Consider the following 17,742-nt stretch of genomic DNA (forward strand, 5'->3'; position numbering starts at 1 on the left):
TGTGTGGAATAATCAGGGGGATGCCCCCTGTGGGCTGACTGCGTGCCACCCCCAACACGGGGGACGCCCCCTATACCCTATACAGCACAGCCCCACGCCTTCCCCTTTCCCAGGGAGGAAACTGAGGCACAGGGCTGTCAGGTGACCCCGCCAGGGTCCCAGGGCACCGAGAGCTGGGCAGAACCAGACAGACCTCGTGCGGAGCCCGGGGCAGCAACTCCTCTGAGCGCTAAGGGCCGGGGATGGTGGGGCGGAGGCGCTTCCTGGAGGTCTGTCCCCAGCGTCTCCCCAGGAGGGGCAATGTCCACCTCGACCACCCGTGGGTCGGGGGCCAGGCCTGTATGTCCTGAGGGCACCCAGGCCCAGGAGGCCCGGGGTGGGGGTGGGGGCGCAGCGCCGCAGGGCAGGGAGAGGAGACGGGCTGCGGAGGAGGGGCCGGGACTAACGGTCTGGTCTTGCCCATTCTATGAAGGGGGGACCCGGGGGAGTAGCTGAGGTCACTGGAACTGGGACACGAACCGGGCCGGGTCAGAGATTCCCCGGGGTGGTGCCCGCGGCCTGCACGCGGGGTGGCTCCTCCCCTGCAAGGCCCCTGCCGCCCCGGGGTGGGGGCCCGCTGCATAACCATCACCCGGTTTCCCAGACCAGGCAGGCCCAGCTTTTGGCCGCCGGTGGGTCCAGGCCCCGGAAGGCCGGGCTCGGGGGTGGAGGGGGGCGGCGGTTGGGCCGGGGCGGGGCTGGCGGAGGGGCCGGGCCGCCCCCTTTCTGCGAGGGCGGGCGGCCGGCGCCTTAAAACGCGGCGGGGCCGGCCGCCCAGCAGACCGTCGGCCCGGCCGGCACGGGGCGCCTCTCCAGTCCCCCGCCGCCGCGTTCCCCGCGCCCCCGGCATGTCCCTGCGGTCCCGGCGCCCGCCTGCCTGAGCCCGAGCCGCCGGCGCAGGTGGCCGCGTTCCCTCCGTCGGCGCCCGGAGCCGCGGCCTCGGTGCGCGCCCCTCCCCGGGCTGGTCTCCCGCGCTGCCGCCCGCCGCCGGCCGGTCCGCCATGCAGGCGCGGGCGCTGCTCCTGGCCGCGCTGGCCGCCCTGGCGCTGGCCCGGGAGCCCCCGGCCGCGTCGTGCCCCGTGCGCTGCGACGTGTCGCGGTGCCCGAGCCCCCGCTGCCCCGGCGGCTACGTGCCGGATCTCTGCAACTGCTGCCTGGTGTGCGCCGCCACCGAGGGCGAGCCGTGCGGCCGCCCCGTCGACTCGCCGTGCGGGGAGAGCTTGGAGTGTGTGCGCGGGCTGTGTCGCTGCCGCTGGGCGAACGCTGTGTGTGGCACCGACGGGCACACCTACGCCAACGTGTGCGCGCTGCAGGCGGCCAGCCGCCGCGCGCTGCAGCTCTCCGGGACGCCCGTGCGCCAGCTGCAGAAGGGCGCCTGCCCATCGGGTAAGCGCTCGGCCGGGGAGGGAGCGCCAGCATTGCTGGCGGGGGTGGGAGGGATGAAGAAGCGTCTCCTCGGAAACGGGGCTCAGAGCCAGGGCGGAGTGCTCCCCAGGGAACAAGTGGCGATTTCTTTTAGAGATCTCTAACCGGGCTTCTGGTCTTCAAGTAAAGTGCTGCCCCCAAGGTCGCAGAAGTAGCCCACCGGTGGTGAGACCAGGGGCTTTCTGACCACCCCAAGGGGCCTGGTCCGCCCAGCATTTCTCCAGCCTCATTAAAATGTACCCACCTTGTGTCTCGTTTCCCCTGGTCCCCATATCCCTGCCCTGCCTGGGTGTTGGATGCAAAGCACTTTCCTGGCCTTCAATGCCTGGATATTCAAACGACAGCAGTTGAGCCACATGTAGTGGGTTTTTGTTTTTGTTTTTTGTACCGCATTTAAAATGCCTCTCTGGAAGGTCGTTTAGGAATGGTGAGCCAGCGTGTGGGGTCTCTGGACTGTGTGTGGGGGCTCCGTGTGGACAGGCCGTGGGGTAAGAAATCTCTCAGTCCCATCAAAGCTTAGAGCATGTGTGCGTGCGTGTGTAAGTCATTCAGTTGTGTCTTTGTGACCCCATGGACTGTAGCCTGCCAGGCTCCTCTGTCCATGGGATTCTCCAGGCAAGAATTCTGGAGTGGGTTGCCATGCCCTTCTCCAGGGGGTCTTCCCCACCCTGGGATGGAAGCCACATCTCTCATCTCTTGCCTTGGCAGACCAGCTCTTTACTGTTGAGCCACTGGAGAAGCCTAACCTTAGAGTAGCCCCCCTAACCTGGGGTTGGCTCCAGGTGGCTTCTTGCCACACAGGCTGAGCCTGTGAATGAAAATGCTGGAAAACCCTGCTGTGCCTGTGTTCGTCTGGGGCATCTCTTGGGAAGGCAGGCTCCCACGTTGGTTCCCAGGCGCTCTGAGCACAGCACCCTGCGCTGAGTTCACAGCAACCGAAAGGAATCAGACTCCGTAGTTGTCTTCAGCCCGCAGCTGGGGAGATGCTGACGCCCAGGACGGGCTCCTCCGTGGGGCACAGGGCCACCTGGGGGCCAGGGAGCCTGGGATGGCTGAAGGGCTAGCTCTCCTGGGAGGAGAAGGCAGTGTGAACCGCCACATGGAGACCTCACCATGTGTGGTGAGTCAGGTCGGGGAGAACACACAGCCTGGAGCAGCTGGTGTGCAGGGGGATGTGTGTGTGCACGTGTGTGCGTGTGTGTGCATGCACATGCGTGTGCGCGTGCACTTGTGTGTGTGCACGCATGTGCGTGTGGGTGTGCGTGTGTGTGTGTGTGCACGCATATGCGTGTGTGCATGTGTGTGACACCCAAGGCTGGACAGCTTGGCAAGGACAGGACCATGCATGTCCCATAAACCTTGTACCTTAGATTTCACCCTGTAGGCCGGGCTTCCCAAATCGGGTTTGGGATTCTGAAAACAAGTGTCCTGGGGCCCAAACATTCTAGAAAGTAAACTCCAGCCCTGCAGTGGGGAGTCACACTCAGCTTGAGTCTATCAGAGCTCCTGAGAAAGCCTGCAACAAGGTAAAAAAAAAAATCAAAATGATAAAAACCCAGGGTTTCCCAAACAAAGAGCTCCTTCCTGGGAGAATGCACGGGACCTCCCCCTGGCACGCTGGGGTTCCAGGGAGCCTGGTTTGGGAAGCATTATGTGGGATTAGCCATGATTATATGGGACAGCCTTCGAAGGGTTTTAAGAGAAGTGAGGGTGATGTGGTCAGGCTTGTGCTTGGATTGTGCCTGGGAGACTGGGGATGTGGGGCCACTCAGTGTCACGGGGGTGAACGTTATCATTTACTGCGTGCCCACTACGCCCTCTGCCTTGGGGCTCAGAGCCAGCGGGCCCATCTCAGGCCGTGCTGGCGGGTCACACAGGCAGAGGGCTCAGGGTGGGCTCCCCAGAGCCAACTCTCCCAAGTAGTGGACGCTCTTAGAGTCAGGCTCCAGGGCGCCAGGGGCTAGAGTGGGTTGGAGGTGGTCTAGGCATTTTGAAGCCTTTATTTTCTCTAGTAACTATTGAACGTTGTTTTCTTTTTTAATGTTCATTTACTTGGCTGAGCCGTGTCCTAGTTGAGGCCCAGGGGATCTTTAGTTGTGGTTGATGAACTCTTAGTTGTAGCAAATGGGACCTAGCTCCCCGACCAGGGGTTGAACCCCGGCCCCCCGCATTGGGAGCACAGAGTCTTAGCCCCTGGATCACCAGGGGCGTCAGGAAACCTTTCTTCTTGGCTGATGGAGTCCCGGCTTGCGAAGCCCCTGCTCTGTGTGTCCTGCTGGCCGTGGGCTGGTAACAAGGCCCCTGCGATGAGGCAGAGCCCGGCTGGGCCTGGAGAAACAGATGGTGGGGGAGACACGGGAGGCTGAGCAGAGAACGGTAGCGTGGTGGCCACAGGCAGATGCAGAGGGCTCGGGCTGAGTGGGAGGCCTGCAGCTGGGGCTGGCCCTGTCCCTCCTACGAACGCGGTGCTGCCCGCGAGGCCCCGGTCCTCAGTTTCCTCATCTGTCAAGTGGGGCGATTGCTCAGTTTCGGTGAATTGGTGCAGAGAGTAATGAGCTACAGCTCGCACACACGTGCCTCTAACGAGCGGTGCCCAGACGGTCGGTTACTTTGTGTGTTATGATAACACTTCTGACGCCTCCCCCACCCTTTCCATCACCTGGCGAGGCCTGGGAGGCTCCCTACAGGCAGAGCTCCAGTGCTGAGCGGCGAGAGGTGACCCGGGCTCTCTGGACAGATGGATAGGGAGGACGCAGGGAGCTGGGAGCCGGGCAGAGGCAGAGGGACCGGCCGCACCAGGCAGGTGCGCAGACCGCAAGCCCTCTCAGAGCCCCCAGGGCCAGGGGGCACCCAGAGGGGCTGAGGCCATTGGAGGGTGGGGAGGGGTGGCCTCGGTGGGCGGGTGGCCTCGGTGGGCGGGGCCACATGGGCCCAGCCTCTGATGGGCACCTTGCACAGCATGGTCCGTGCACGGCCCCGCCCTTGCTCCCGGCGCCTGGGCGCAGGGACCTCAGACATCCTGCTTCCCGTGAGGCGGCAGGGGCAGAGTCCAGCCCCTGTGGGACTGGAGCCGGTCCGGGGCTCCGACCGGCGATGTCTTACTTGGCGAATCTGTTCCTTACTCATGCACCCGAGATGTGCTCATGGAGTCAGGGAAGGGCTAAGTGATGGGGCTGAGGTCACTCGGCTGGGAAATGACAGAAGCAGGCCTGGCCCGGCTCCGGCTGGTGCTCTTCTTCAGGCAGGGTGGTGGACCTCCGAGGTCTGGGGTCAGGATCAGGCCTGGGTCTCCAGCGCCAATAGGCTCAACCTCTATAGAGCATCCCTGGCGGCGTTACCCGCTCCCCAACCCCGGGCCTTCCCAGAGCCTGGTCAGAAATCACCGGGTGATGTCCACATGTACAGGCAGGTAAGGGGCTACTGTCTCCAGCATATTCCCCCTGGACGTGAGTCCTGCTGGCTCCACCGTCACTTGCCTTCGGATGCACCCAGGGTCCTGTCTCCAGCCCCCCTCCTTCCCTGAGCCGGAATCCTGTGTCTCAGCTGGCCCTTACCCTCAACCGACAGGACCACCCCAGGGGAGTTTAGGTCAGAAGGCTGCGTCACGCTTTGACCCCATACTTCCCCGCATTCCTCACTCCCTGTCTGCAGGAGGGTCCTCAGCTTGACCTTGAGATGTTACCCCCAGGGTCCCTCCAGCCACACTGGCCTCCGTGGACCTTCTCCACCTCCCTCATCCTCCCTTCGGTCACTTCTTCACATGGCGGCCAGGGTGACCGTGATAAGTCCGTGCTGCCCATCACGGGTGTTCCCCAACACCGACCCTGAGCCCCAGACCCCTGTGCCGCCTGGCCCTGCCCACCCCTCCAGCACCGGCTCCTCCCCTGCTCCAGCCACACCGGTCTCCTTTCCACCTCAGGGTCTTTGCATGTGTGGTCTCCATTGCACCAAATTGTTCCCTCACCTTCGTGGGACCGAGTCCTCAACTTGCCTTGGCCTAGACGAGCTGCCCTCCCTGACTGCCTGGGTAGTCCCTTGCCTCAGCCTCATGGGCGCACCGTGGGGACTCCTCTGAACCACCTCTCATTTCTTCTCTGACTCAGTGACTTATTTTCAACTTCACCAGGCTCTGAGCCTCACAGGACGGACGTCTGATCTGTTTGTTCTCTGCAGGCCTGGTCCAGCAGCTGAGCTCAGTTGGTGCCATTGGAATGAAAGGCCGGCCCACGTGGTGGGTGTCCCTCCTCGCATACCCCCTCGCATACCAGTGATGGTGGGCTCACTACCTACCCAGGGAGCTTTTCCCGTGTCTGTGCGAGGTAGATGCTACGTGTTGGGGATGAGTATCCATCAAGGGGAGAGTAAAGGCCAGAGAGCTGCGTCTGCGTGAAGCAGAGGGGTCCCTTTTCGCAGCCTCTGCCCACAGCTGCAGACCAGGAGGCCTGCAAGTATTCAGTTAAGTCAGAATTTCAAGCCCCAGGGCAGTTCATTCATTTTCAGTCGCTTCGGCCGTCTTCGGACTCTGTCCCTGGGATTTTCCCAGCAAGAATCCTGGAGGGCAATTCACAACGTGGCATTTAATCATCGGCTTTTATTGTTCAGCCCCAGAGCAGGTGCCCGTGGAGACTCTGGGCTCTGTTTATTTAAGAGCTTTGTTGACTTTCAGGGTTTAATCCCCTTAGCAGCTTCCCGGGCCCTGCACTCAGGATTCACCAGGGCCCCCACCTCTCCCCTCCCGCCGCCCGCACCAGGGGCTGAGTTGCAGCCTCTGGCGGCTCCTGAGGACCTGTGAGGAGCCAGGGGTCCGGCCAAGAGGAGCTTAGGGCCTGGACTGCTGTGCCACCGTCCTTTCCCGGCCAGGGCTTGGCCTGGACGGCACTCTCACCTCGCCGCCTCGCGCTCCCTACAGCTGGTCTGGAGGTGCGCTGGGATCCCACAGAACCCGGTCTGGTCCTGCCTTCCCGGGCCTGTCCCCTTCCCATGCACCTCCACACGGGACCCCCACTTGCCTTTGGGGACCAAGCAGGACTCCCCATGCAGCCCACCGGCTCAGTACATCCTGGGCTCTGCTTCATGTCCCCCTCCACCTCCACCACCAGCCGAGTCCCTGTGAAATCCCTGATCATCTGTGCCATGAGGGACAGAGGACAAATGGGTGAGACTCGGGGGAGGGAGAACACATCTCTGGGTTGGGGAGAGGGAGCAGTCAAGGAGAGCTTCCTGGAGGAGGTGGCATCTAAACAGCCGTGGAGATGCCCGATGCAAACAGAGCCTGTGCAGGAGGATAGCAGGAAATGCTAAGCATAGGCGGGAGGAGCTGTGAGGGTGACCCATCTTCAGGAAATGAGAGACCCCTGAAGCTTATGGGTAACAGGTGTGCAGAGCGGGCTGCCAGGGCACAGCTCGTGGGAGTCTGGTGCCTGAGTGGGTCTTTGCTCGGCTGGCAGCCGAGGGGGACAGGCCCCAGAGGCTCTGGAACCTCATGACAAGGGGCAGGGGCAGGGCGGGCAGGCAGCCGGGCCTGTCCTGAAAGAGCAGGTTTGGAGAGCTCTGCTTAGGTTCTGGCGTGGGTTCTGGCGTGGAGGGTGTCCAGTGAGGGACGGGCTTCCGCTGCAGGAGCCTGGCTGGCGAGCGGCCCTGGCCCTGGGTTGGTGCTGTGTTGCTGTGTTTGCGTCACTGAGAGGGGGCGGCCGAGGTTTGGGGCAGGGCCGCAGGCTCATCGCCCCTCCAGGCTGTGGGGGCCCCCTCCATGACCTGCGGGGCCCGTGGAGCCCCACCCCCACCCCATCCAAATCCAGGTCTGAGCTTGTCTTCAAGTCCACATCCCAAGGGGACCCGATGGAGACCACCCAGCCACTTGGGGGGTGAACTGCCCCGAGTCCGTCACGCCGCGAGCGTTGTACCAGGGGAGCCGGAACCCAGGTGTGCCGGGCTCAAACCACTGACGGCGTCCACCTGGCCTGACATGTGCCCCTTGGCTGCCAAAAGCCTGGGAGAAATGAGGCCAAGCACAGAGTCACATGGCCTCCTTGTAGGCCTGGGGTTCATACAAACCAGGTGTGGAGCAGTGGGCCACTGGCTGAGTCCCGCCGGAGGCACTGAAAGCCACCTCCTCCTGGGCTGCTCTGATGGAGAGAAGCCAGCAGGCTTTACCAGGGTCAAGGGTGAGACCTTGTGCTGCAGGCTAAACGCCCGTCATGTCTGGGTTTGTCATGGCCTTTCTAAGAAAAGACCCCAGCAAGGTACAGTGTCCTGCCCGAGGTCAGCAGGTGGGAAGAGACAGCTCTGCCCTGAGACTGGTCCTTCTGACCATCCCTGGACACCAGGCAGGCCTCCAGCACCTTGAGGAAGTGGCCTCCCAGCTTTGATAAAGGTGTTGAATAGTTGGAGAAAGAATGAAAGCACAGACTCCTTGCCCTAGAGTAGCACAGACATGGCCAGGACATGTGGGTGTGTGCCTCCCAAACAGAAGGCCAGGTCTGCTGCAGAGGGGAGCAGGGGGCCCCTGCGGTCGTGCCGCGCACAACCTGCCCGACTATGCTTTAGCCCTCTAGCAAAGCCAGAACTGAGACCCAGTTCTGTTCGAGTTCCACCACTTCCCAAGGTGAGGCTCTGCAAGTCTAGGCTCTCCACACCTCAGCTTCCCCATCTGTGAAGGGGGGACAACAGACCCTCCTCCCTGGATCACTGACAGTCGATGAGATAATTTACCCCCATGGAAGGGTTAACAGGCGTTAGTGGGAACAAACCTAAGCGTTGTCAAGTGGACGCTTCTGACGTGAATGGAGTTTATGAGGGAGGCAGGGCCACTGAGGATGGGAAGGAGCCAGAAGGCAGCATTGGCAGAAAGGCTGCCATGTGCCAGGCCTTGCCCACGGGGGTTCCACTGGCCTCATTTAGCCCCCATGTCACAGCTGAGGACCCTGAGCCCAGAGCAGTCAACTGATGGGCCAGTAGGCAGGGAGGGCTTCCTGTAAGAGGAAGACCAGGGGGTTGACCCCACCTTAGCTTGCGGGCGGCCTGGAGTCCTGCCTGGCCTGTGGGGCCCCTTCATAAAGTACAGACAGGCTGGTGGCAGAGCCCTCTGCTCCGTGGCGTTGGCTGCAGCTGCGTGGGATTCACAGCTGGAGGAGCTGGGCTGGCCCCAAGCTGAAGACTGGCCATGCCGGGCTCTCCTGGGAGCAGGACAGCCCGTCACCCTGGACAGGGACGACCAACGAGGAGAAAGAGACATGTCAGGGGTCGGGGGACCCGGCTGCCAGCCTTGCTGGGTGCCCTGACCTCTCTGAGCCTTTTTCCTCGCCTGTACAATCATGACGATCCCTGCCCTGCAGAATGGCTGTGAAAATTCCCTGAAGCCTAAGTGCCCGAAGCCTGGGCTGGCGTGGCCCGTGGAGCGGAGGTCTGGCTGCAGCCCTCAGCCCTGTGTTCCAGGGATGGGAGCCTGGGGGTCGCAGACAGCAGGGGTCCCCCCTCCCCACCACCCCACCCCGGGAGCTGCAGCAGGATCTGAAGTCACCGTCTTTGGCTGCGGGGAGACAGTTCACTCCAGGACAGGCATGTTTTCAAGAAAAAGAAAAACACAGGCAGGGAGCCATCCTGGGAACTAATTAGATCCGGAAGGCGGCCCCTGGGGCTGCAAAGCGGCCCCTTGTGGGTGGTGGGTGGGGCTTGGGGGTGTGGGCGAGAGGCCGCAGAGGGGCCCCTGGGACCGTGCACCCACTCTCAGGGCCCCCGTTCCCCATGGCTCTCTGCTCACTGCTGTGGGTCAGGGGTGCCCAGGCCACGGGGACATTCTTGGAGGACAGGTCTGGGAGGGAGTCACATAGGGCCTTGGGCCCCAGATGAGAGAGAGCGCTTGGTCCCTGAGCCCACTAAGTCAGGCAGGGCGGGCTCCCCAGGGGCAGTGTGTTGGCCTGGGCCTAGGGGTCTGCAGGAGAAGGACTGACTACAAAGGTTGGGGGGGGCACTTCAGAGCGTGCGTGCTTGGGGAACCACAGCTGAGGCCACCGGGAGGCGGGCAGGGCACTAGCGAGGCTGAGGACTAAATGGGACACCTCGGTCCCCGAGCCCTGGGGAGAGGTTGCCATCTGGCCGCATTGTGGATGGATGGGCCCAGCCTGGGACCTTGTGGGCACCTGCTGATGATCCCTCCATCCTCAGTTCCTAGCTGACTGCTGGGTGATGACGGGGGTAGCGGGGGAGTCTTCTGATTGCAGGAGGCAATAGAAGAATGGGCAGTGACCTCCGAGTTAGAGGGAAAAAAACAGAGTCTCAGTCCTGGCTCTGCCCGCTGTGTGCTGGGCAGGTAAGGCGTACAGTTGGGCAGGTTGCGCACTGCACAGTTCCAAGGGCAGCCGCCACACGGTGATCTCTGTTAACAATGGTCCGAGGGTTGTGCAGTACCCAACCTGTGTGACGAGTGGCCCTGGGAGGGGTGTCTGGGCCAGTCTGTCTGCCTTCCTGGGCCGGGACTTCCCCACCCATTCCCCTGGCCATCGTGAGCATCCAGAGTCAGCACACACAGTAGATCCTCTTCCAGGGCCCGCCACTGTCAGCCCTCCCGGAAGCCCTGCCACACAGAGACGCAGGAGGTGGGCCCCGGGCACACTTGGCTCTTTTCCATCCCCGGGAGGTGCCACTGGACACCTGGCCTTGACTGCTTTGCTCTGTTGTCGAGTTCTTCCTGACCAGGACTTCCAAGGCCTGCGGACTCCAGCTCATTTTTGAAAACACACACACAATGCTAACAGCTGAATCTGGTCAAGACTGACTGTTGACTTCAGAACTTTGGCTCCAGGACAGGGTGAGGCCGGGGTGGGGGTTGTCAAAAACCCCCCAAATAAACAGAGTCCGCCTCCCAGCCGTGGGGCCCGAGGTTTTCATGTGGAACGCGGCGGTGGGAACCGCGTCTCTCGTTTCCCACTGATTCATGGGATGATTCATCCGTGTGTGGGGAGGCGGCCCAGGAAGCCCGCCCCGCCCCACCTCCCACCCCATCCCCACCACCCACCTCGCCCGCTTAAAGGGACAGGACCTGGTTGGGGGCGGTGCTGTGAACCAGCCGGCTGACTCAGGAGCTCTGCAGGGGGCCCAGGGTCAGGGAGGGCAGAGGTTCTGGGGGTACCAGGCCTATGTCCACCCTCAACAGTCTTTACCTCCAGCCTGTTCCTGGCACACGGCTCCCACGGCGAGACCTGCTTAGGAGGCTGAACAACCTTTGTGGTGGTATTTGCAGACCTGCTGTGTGCTGCTGGGTCAGTTGGGGTCTGGCAGAGCATCCCTGCCCTCCATCCTTCCCACCCTCCCCCTCTCAAGGGCCGCCTCTGCTGGTGACAGCTGGGCGGTGGGGCATCCCGACAGGGCTGCTGTGTCCCAAAGGAGCTGGTGCACGGGTGGGAGGTGAGCCCTGCCACCTTCTCCCTGGGGTTCCTGCAGCCTCCAGGGCCCTGCTGCCTGCCCACGGGGGCGCTGGGAACAGTGCAGTCTCTCGCTCTCACACCCTCCAGCCCAGCTCACACGCACACACACTCGCACACGCGCACACACGCACACATACACGTGCGTGCAAACTCACATGTATGCACACACGTGAACACATGCATGCACACACACGCGCGCATGCACACACAAACGCGCACACGCACACATGCGTGCGCGCGCGCACACACACACACACACACACACACCCCGCCCCGACCAGGCCTCCCTCCCTCCTGTCTCTGTTTTATCTGTGTCTAACTTGCCTGGGGGAGAACCTTCAGAAAATCCACAAACCAAAACAAAGTCCCCATCGCTCTGCCTCTGCCCTGGATGCCACCATGAGATCTTGTGATGTGTTTTCCTGCCAGCCTGTAACCTGTGAGTGTTTTACAGGGGGTTTTGTTTTCAAATCGTTACATGAAATTGAGTGTGGCCGATTTTAACTCATCTCTAGAAAGGCTGCATTGGAAAGAAGAGCATCTGGGGGGACAGTCCACATGCCGTCCGGATCTGTGGGCGGCCGGGTCAGTGCCTCAGCGGCTTGGGCAGCTCGGGGCTTTCTCTGCCAGCCAGCTGGACCTGGGCAGGGTCAGCCGGTGGGGAGCAGACGTGCCTAAAGCTCTGGAGTCCCTGAGATGGGGGATGGAGTCAGAGTCCCAGAGGTCGGGGATGAAGTCTCTGAGGTCAGGGATGGAGTCCCTGAGGTCGGGGATGGAGTCAGAGTCCCTGAGGTCGGGGACGGGATCCCTGAGGTGAGAGACAGGGTCCCTGAGGCTGGGGACGGGGTCCCTGAGGCCGGGGACGGGGTCGCATGGTGGCACAGCCTCTTCTGCCCGATGCTTTCACCCCTTACCTACCTTGTTCACACTGGGCCAAGTTTGCAGTCGGCCAGACCCACCGGTAGCTGCCCTCATGCTTTGTCTTTGCATCTCTGCTCCCCGCCACCGAGTGCGCCCTTCCAGGCACTGGACTCCGCAGCGCGCCCTGGGCCTGCCTCGGTCCCATTGCTGGTCGCACGGTGCTGGACTGGCCGGTCACTGGCCCGTTCCCTGCACGGGCCGTGCGCCCAGAAGTTGCTCGGCACCCCTGTGAGAGCGAGCGTGGTGGACTGGGCCTTATGCCGGGAGCCCCAAGGAGGATCTGGGAGAAAGCTGCCAGGGGGCTGCCTGGAGGAGGCAGGGCTTGAGCTGTGCCTGGGACAGGCCGGAGCATCGAGGTGGGGAGGGCTCAGGAGAGGTGCGGGTGGAAGGAGGCACAGACAGTGGGTGATGGAGCAGGGGGCAGGCGGCCCCACCGGGGGGGCGATACCTGGCATTGCCCGCTCCAGTGCAGAGCAGAGGTGGGCACGAGCCTAGGCTAAAGAATATCCATGCCTAGTGCCAAGCCCTCCCCTGCCTGGGTCGTCCGGGAACCTTGGGGACATGGGGATTGCCTGGTAGGGGAGAACCTTGTGAGACCACAGAACCTGAAGTGGCCCCTCTGCCTTGAAGGCAGACATGAATGCAGGTTCCCAGCGCCCTTGGACGGGGCCACAGAGCTAGGCTCAGCCCCCACGGGCCAGCTGGCCAGTAGCTTCTCCTCCAGAATTTTGGGGACCATTAGCAATCCACACGGAAATAAGTGTGCTGGGCACCTGCGTGTGCTGGGGGCTGCAGAGCCCTGGCCTGGGTGGGCCCCAGGTCCGTGACCACGACCTCTGAACCTGAGACACCACCCCTCCACCGGGCTTTGCCTCTGCAGGGGGCAGGCCCCTGGCGCCCGCAGTTTGATCATCAAGGAGCCGAGAGTGGGGCACATTCCTAGCTAGGCTCCGGCCACCCTGGACAGGCAGCCTTTGATTCAGGCTGACCGTGGGAGGCTGGGCCCTGAATGGTCAGTGACCACGGGCTGATTGAGAGGCAGACATCACAGGATCAGTGGGGTGGGCCCTCCTCGCCTCCCCTGACCACAGAGCCCAAGACAAGCTCTCTTCTGGGCCCCGAGTTCCAGTCAGGCTTTAAACACAGTCAGGGCCTTGAGTTGGGGGTCTGGCGGGGACGGGGTCCCTAAGGACAGGGAGACCTGTGGCCCCATCCAGAGCCTGGCTCTCCTCCAACGGAGTTTCCATTTTTCCACCTTTGGGACGGAACCAATGACCGCTGCCCTGGCCGCCCCCTGGACAGCAGGGGAGATGAGTCCGGCTGTGGGTGGGGACCTCACTTGTCCACAGAGGCTTCCGAGGCCCCAGCCATGGGCCTGCACTCCTTCCCGTCCCTTTGGACAGTCAGGAAAAACCAGATTTTCTCTAGATCCTGGTGCCGGTCACTTCCCAGAGACCCTCAGCTGCGGAGCTGGGCTTTATGGGCTGAGCCCTCTTTGCTCAGCACCTTCAGGGAGCCTTAAGGTTTGCAAGTCACGGCCTGTTCCACAGGTCTCTGGGGCGGGCAGGGGTGGAGAGGCCCAGAGACTAAGCGATTTACCTAAAGCCACACAGCTGGAGCCCAGCCCGGTGCTCCTTTCGGGCCCTGGGAGCCTCTTACAAGCAGTGCTGAGCAGCACGGGCTCCAGATAACCCTGCAGTCTAGTGGGGGACCCGGGAGACCCCAGCACATACGCCCACAGGGCGGCCAAAGGGGGAGTGGGTCTTGTGCCATCCCTACGCCTCAGGCCCGTGGTCCCAGCAGGCGGCTGCTGATGGCAGCAGAAATCTGAGCCGGTGAAGGCTCCGGGGAAGATCGCGAGCTGCCTGGCAAGCCGTCCTGGGGCGGGGCCAAGCTCGACACACACAGAGGGGCCCTGGCAACTCAGACGGCAGCAGCCCGACGTGGCCCAGGAGGGGGCCGCCCCACGGCCGGGGGTTCAGCCGTGACCTTGTCCAGCCACTGCACGGGCCCAGGGCCTGCAGGGACAGGCCAGAGCTTCAAGCTGCGGTGGGGGACGGTCTCCTTACGCCAGCACACTGCTGTCTAGGAGAGAAAGGGCAAGGGCTCTTGGCAGCTGGCCCAGATAGATCCAGCCTGAACTTTGTATGAGTGCTGTGTGGCCCAGGGTAAGTGTCCTGGCCTCTCTGAGCCTCCCGGCCGCCCTGGCGATACAAGGTGGGGAAGCCCGGCGTCCGCCAGCCTTGGGACAAGCGAGCCCTGTGCCTGGAGGTCTGGGCCTCACTAACGCACGTGGTTCTTCCTGCCAGCGCAGGTCTCCACCAGCTGACCAGCCCGCGGTACAAGTTCAACTTCATCGCCGACGTGGTGGAGAAGATCGCGCCGGCTGTGGTCCACATAGAACTCTTCCTGAGGTGCGTGGAGCCCCTCCTGGCCCCTACCCCACCATGTGCTGGGCCCAGACCAGACTCGATCCTAGCACTTGGGGCGGGGGGGCAGTAGAGACCAGAATGGCTGTGGAGTCCAGCGGACCCTGCTCAGACCGCCTGGCCGCTGTTGCCCTGGGGAGGGCGCCCGTCCCTGACCCTGACCTCGTGGCCTAAGGAGACAGAAAGCAGCTCACACGTGACCCAGCTGTAGGGGCTGCTGCAGGGTCACAGGGGCTGTCTGAGCTGATACCGCCCTGCAAACTCCTGGCTCCCATGGAATCCTAGGAGTCTCTTCCCAAATTGACTTCAACACTGCAGCTCTGTCTTAACCTCACGGCCACTGTGTGTGGAAGGGGCCGGCAGGGGCCCAGACGGGACACACAGGGTCAGACCCCCCCACTTCCATCCTGTTGGAGTCGGAGGGAGCCAGCTCCTTGCATGCCACGCTGCCCGAGGGGACCATCACCAAGACCTCGGCCACAACCCCAGGGCCTCACTTGACTTCACAAAGCTTTCCTCGAGCGGTGGGGGCTGCCAGCATCAAGCCCCACCAAGGCATAGGGACGAGGCAGCCCGCCCCCCACCGCATCCTGGGCAAGGGGCCGGGAGTGGGCAGAATCGCTCCCACGCTGACTCCTAGCCCCAGCATGGGACTTGGCCCCTGCCCACTGGCTGTGGGGCTTGACCAGTGGGAGCCCCTGTCTCCCGGCATCCCGCTCCCAACCTCTGGAGGCCTGGGGTGGTGCTCAGCACCAGCGGTGCTCCAGAGGACAAGCGGACGCCTGGAGCGAGCTCAGCATGGTCCTCGGAACCCGCTCTGTGCCTGTCGCCCCACAGGCTGCCCTTTCTGCCCTTCTGAGCTTCTCCCATCGCCCCGGCCTGGTGCCGCCTCCCGGAGGAGACAGCCAGGCCCAGCCGCCCGCCCCTCAGCGCTGACCGACAGGGCGTGCACCGCACTCTGAGGCCCTCCCACAGGTTGGGAAGGCAGGCTCCCATGTCCCCATTTTCTGGATGTGGAAACAGAGGCCTGGGCCGCTGCCGCAGGCTCAGGGATGCCCCCCGGGGCTCTGGCGTCTTAGAGCCAAGCCCATCCCCCTGCAACACGCTGACCCCCTCACTGCCTTTGCCACGGGCCCCAGACCCTGAAATGTGTCTTTAAGGAAACGGCAGCCCAACGTGTGAATGGCCCGTCCTTGGCCTTCCAGGTGGCTTGTTGCGGGGGCAGCGTCCTTCCAGACACCAGCCCCTGAACCAGCTAGTTGCTGACCACAGCGGGAGGCAGCAACGCTGGGTCCAGCCTTCCCTGGAAGCTGACATCCCGGGGTGGGGGTGGGGTGAGGCTGAGGTGGGCGCCATCCCAGACACAGGCAGCGTGGTCCTCCAGCACAGGCACCTCCGGCTGTGACCCCGGAGTGCGCGGGGGGAGGCCCTGGACTGCCTGGGGCTCTTCCTCAGACCTGAGGCGAGTCCTGCACCCAGCAGGCCCCACAGGGCTCGGGTCTGCTCAGGGAACCGCACGGAACCGGGTGGAGGCAGGAGCTGGTCTCAGGCCTGAGCGGACAGATGCTCTGGTCATCGCGTGGAGGGGCTGAGTGACCAGGTTGCCCAGGTCAAAACCTGGCTCTGCCCTTCCCCTGCCTGACCCGGGCGGCTGGTTCATGTCCCCGGGCTTGGGTCCCCACCTATGAACTGACTGCGGACAGGAGGCTGACCCCTCTGAGCCTCAGTCTCCTCATCCAGGAAATGGGCTGACGCCACCTCCACTGACCCGGGCGGCTTCAGGCCTTGTCTGCCCACCTGTGAACTGGGGGGCCTCTGTCTCCTGTAGGGCGGCCGTGAGCACGGTGGGACGCGGTCCCTGGCTCCGTGGGCGCTCTCGGTGACCTTGGTTGTTCCTGACCTGCTGGGGAGGTGGCGTTTCTGTGCTTCCCAGAGATCTGCTCCGCTCTTCCTCCCTGCCCTTCCCCATCCCCGCCCCCTCACACACACACACACACACACACACACACACAGAGTTAGACCCTTTATGGCTGGTGTCTCTCCAGCAGCCTCGGGCATGCTTGACCTGCCCCGTCCAGGCCCTGCACTGCGGCCCCAGAGACAGAGGCGACCCTCCCCGGGGAAGGCCCTGAGCCTTCCAAGGGCTTCGGGGCAGGCAGCCAAGGCACCGGAGGGAGGTGGGAGCATGGGCCCCTCAGTGTTTACGACCCTGTCTCTGTGCAGCTGGAGATCTGGGACGCTGACGTTCCCCGGGGACCTGCTGAGTCCCATGGAGCTGTGTGCACATCCTCCTGTCTTCCCTATGGCTTGCTGACCGACTGCCTGCAGACGGGCACCCTGCTTGCTGGAGCAGGTGGTATCGGCCCATTTCCCAGAGTGGGAGACTGAGGCCCAGAGGGGTCACCCTCCTGGCTGTCCACAGTCAGGCAGGTGTAAGTGGGGACCGGACTCAAGGTTACAATCCTGGTCTGTCTGGCTCCAGGGCAGGAAGTGCCTGCTGCGTCGTCACGGTGCTGACATTCACAGGCCTTGCATCTCGTCCTCGCAAATGGCAAGTCACAGGCCATCGTCCCCCTCTGTGGCTGTGAAATGGGTCCAGACTTAACGACTGGCCAAGGCCACAGCCAGGAGGTGGCAGAGCCAGGATTCAATCCTAAGGCCTGGTGGATGCTCGTCTCCCCCAGACCCTGGCTGTGGCCGCCCCTACCCGCAGTCCTGACCCAGCGCACCCACCTGCCTCCCCCACAGACACCCTCTGTTTGGCCGCAACGTGCCCCTGTCCAGCGGCTCAGGCTTCATCATGTCGGAGGCGGGCCTGATTGTCACCAACGCACACGTGGTGTCCAGCACCAACACCGTCTCGGGCCGGCAGCAGCTCAAAGTGCAGCTGCAGAATGGTGACACCTATGAGGCCACCATCAAGGACATCGACAAGAAGTCGGACATCGCCACCATCAAGATCCACCCCAAGGTGAGTGGGTGGGGGGTGGGGAGCCTTTCCTGGACCCTGGGGCTCAGAGACCTTCAGCGCCACTTTCCCGTCAGACAGTCAGAGGAACCGAGGCCCCTGGGGACTGGCAACGTGTCCTAGTCTTGGGTCTAGTGAGACTAGAACCCCAATGTCTGGACACCGCCCTGCAGGGCCCTAAGTGGCCCGGCTGCTGTCCAGGAAATGTGCGGCTCCCACACGGAGGGTGGCGAGTCTCCAGGGCCGGGGACCCTTCCATTGTCCTTCCTGGGCCTATTCCTGGAGATGCCACTGTCCCCCTGGGGGTCACAGAAGGATGACTCCCTCCTGCATGTTTATTGCTGTTCAGCTTCGTGGTCCCGGCTCCATGGGGCGCTGTGGGCTCACCTGGGGTGATCTGTGCCCTGCCCACGCCATGCAGTCCATGCGGATGGGCGGGGGTTGGGGGCGGGCCCATGTGGGCTGGTGAGTCCAGCTTGGTTGAGCTTGCACCCAGCTTCTGCTCTTTCTGAATAAAAGTTGCCAGGACTTGAGATGA

The 17,742-nt window shown here is 63.1% G+C and overlaps 1 protein-coding gene across 1 annotated transcript in view; it reads left to right on the forward strand.

Annotated features, from left to right (window-relative positions):
• Window positions 1-808: 808 nt before the first annotated feature.
• Window positions 809-17,742, forward strand: part of HTRA3 (HtrA serine peptidase 3) — a 29,454-nt gene continuing 12,520 nt past the window's right edge. Inside the window, exons 1-3 of the mRNA XM_070372769.1 lie at window positions 809-1,425; window positions 14,122-14,221; window positions 16,985-17,207. Coding sequence (XP_070228870.1) covers window positions 1,041-1,425; window positions 14,122-14,221; window positions 16,985-17,207 — 708 coding nt within the window. The 5' untranslated portion in view covers window positions 809-1,040. The remainder of the gene's footprint in view (window positions 1,426-14,121; window positions 14,222-16,984; window positions 17,208-17,742) is intronic.

Source organism: Bos mutus, chromosome 6, assembly GCF_027580195.1.
Source record: "Bos mutus isolate GX-2022 chromosome 6, NWIPB_WYAK_1.1, whole genome shotgun sequence".
Taxonomy (NCBI): Eukaryota; Metazoa; Chordata; class Mammalia; order Artiodactyla; family Bovidae; genus Bos; species Bos mutus.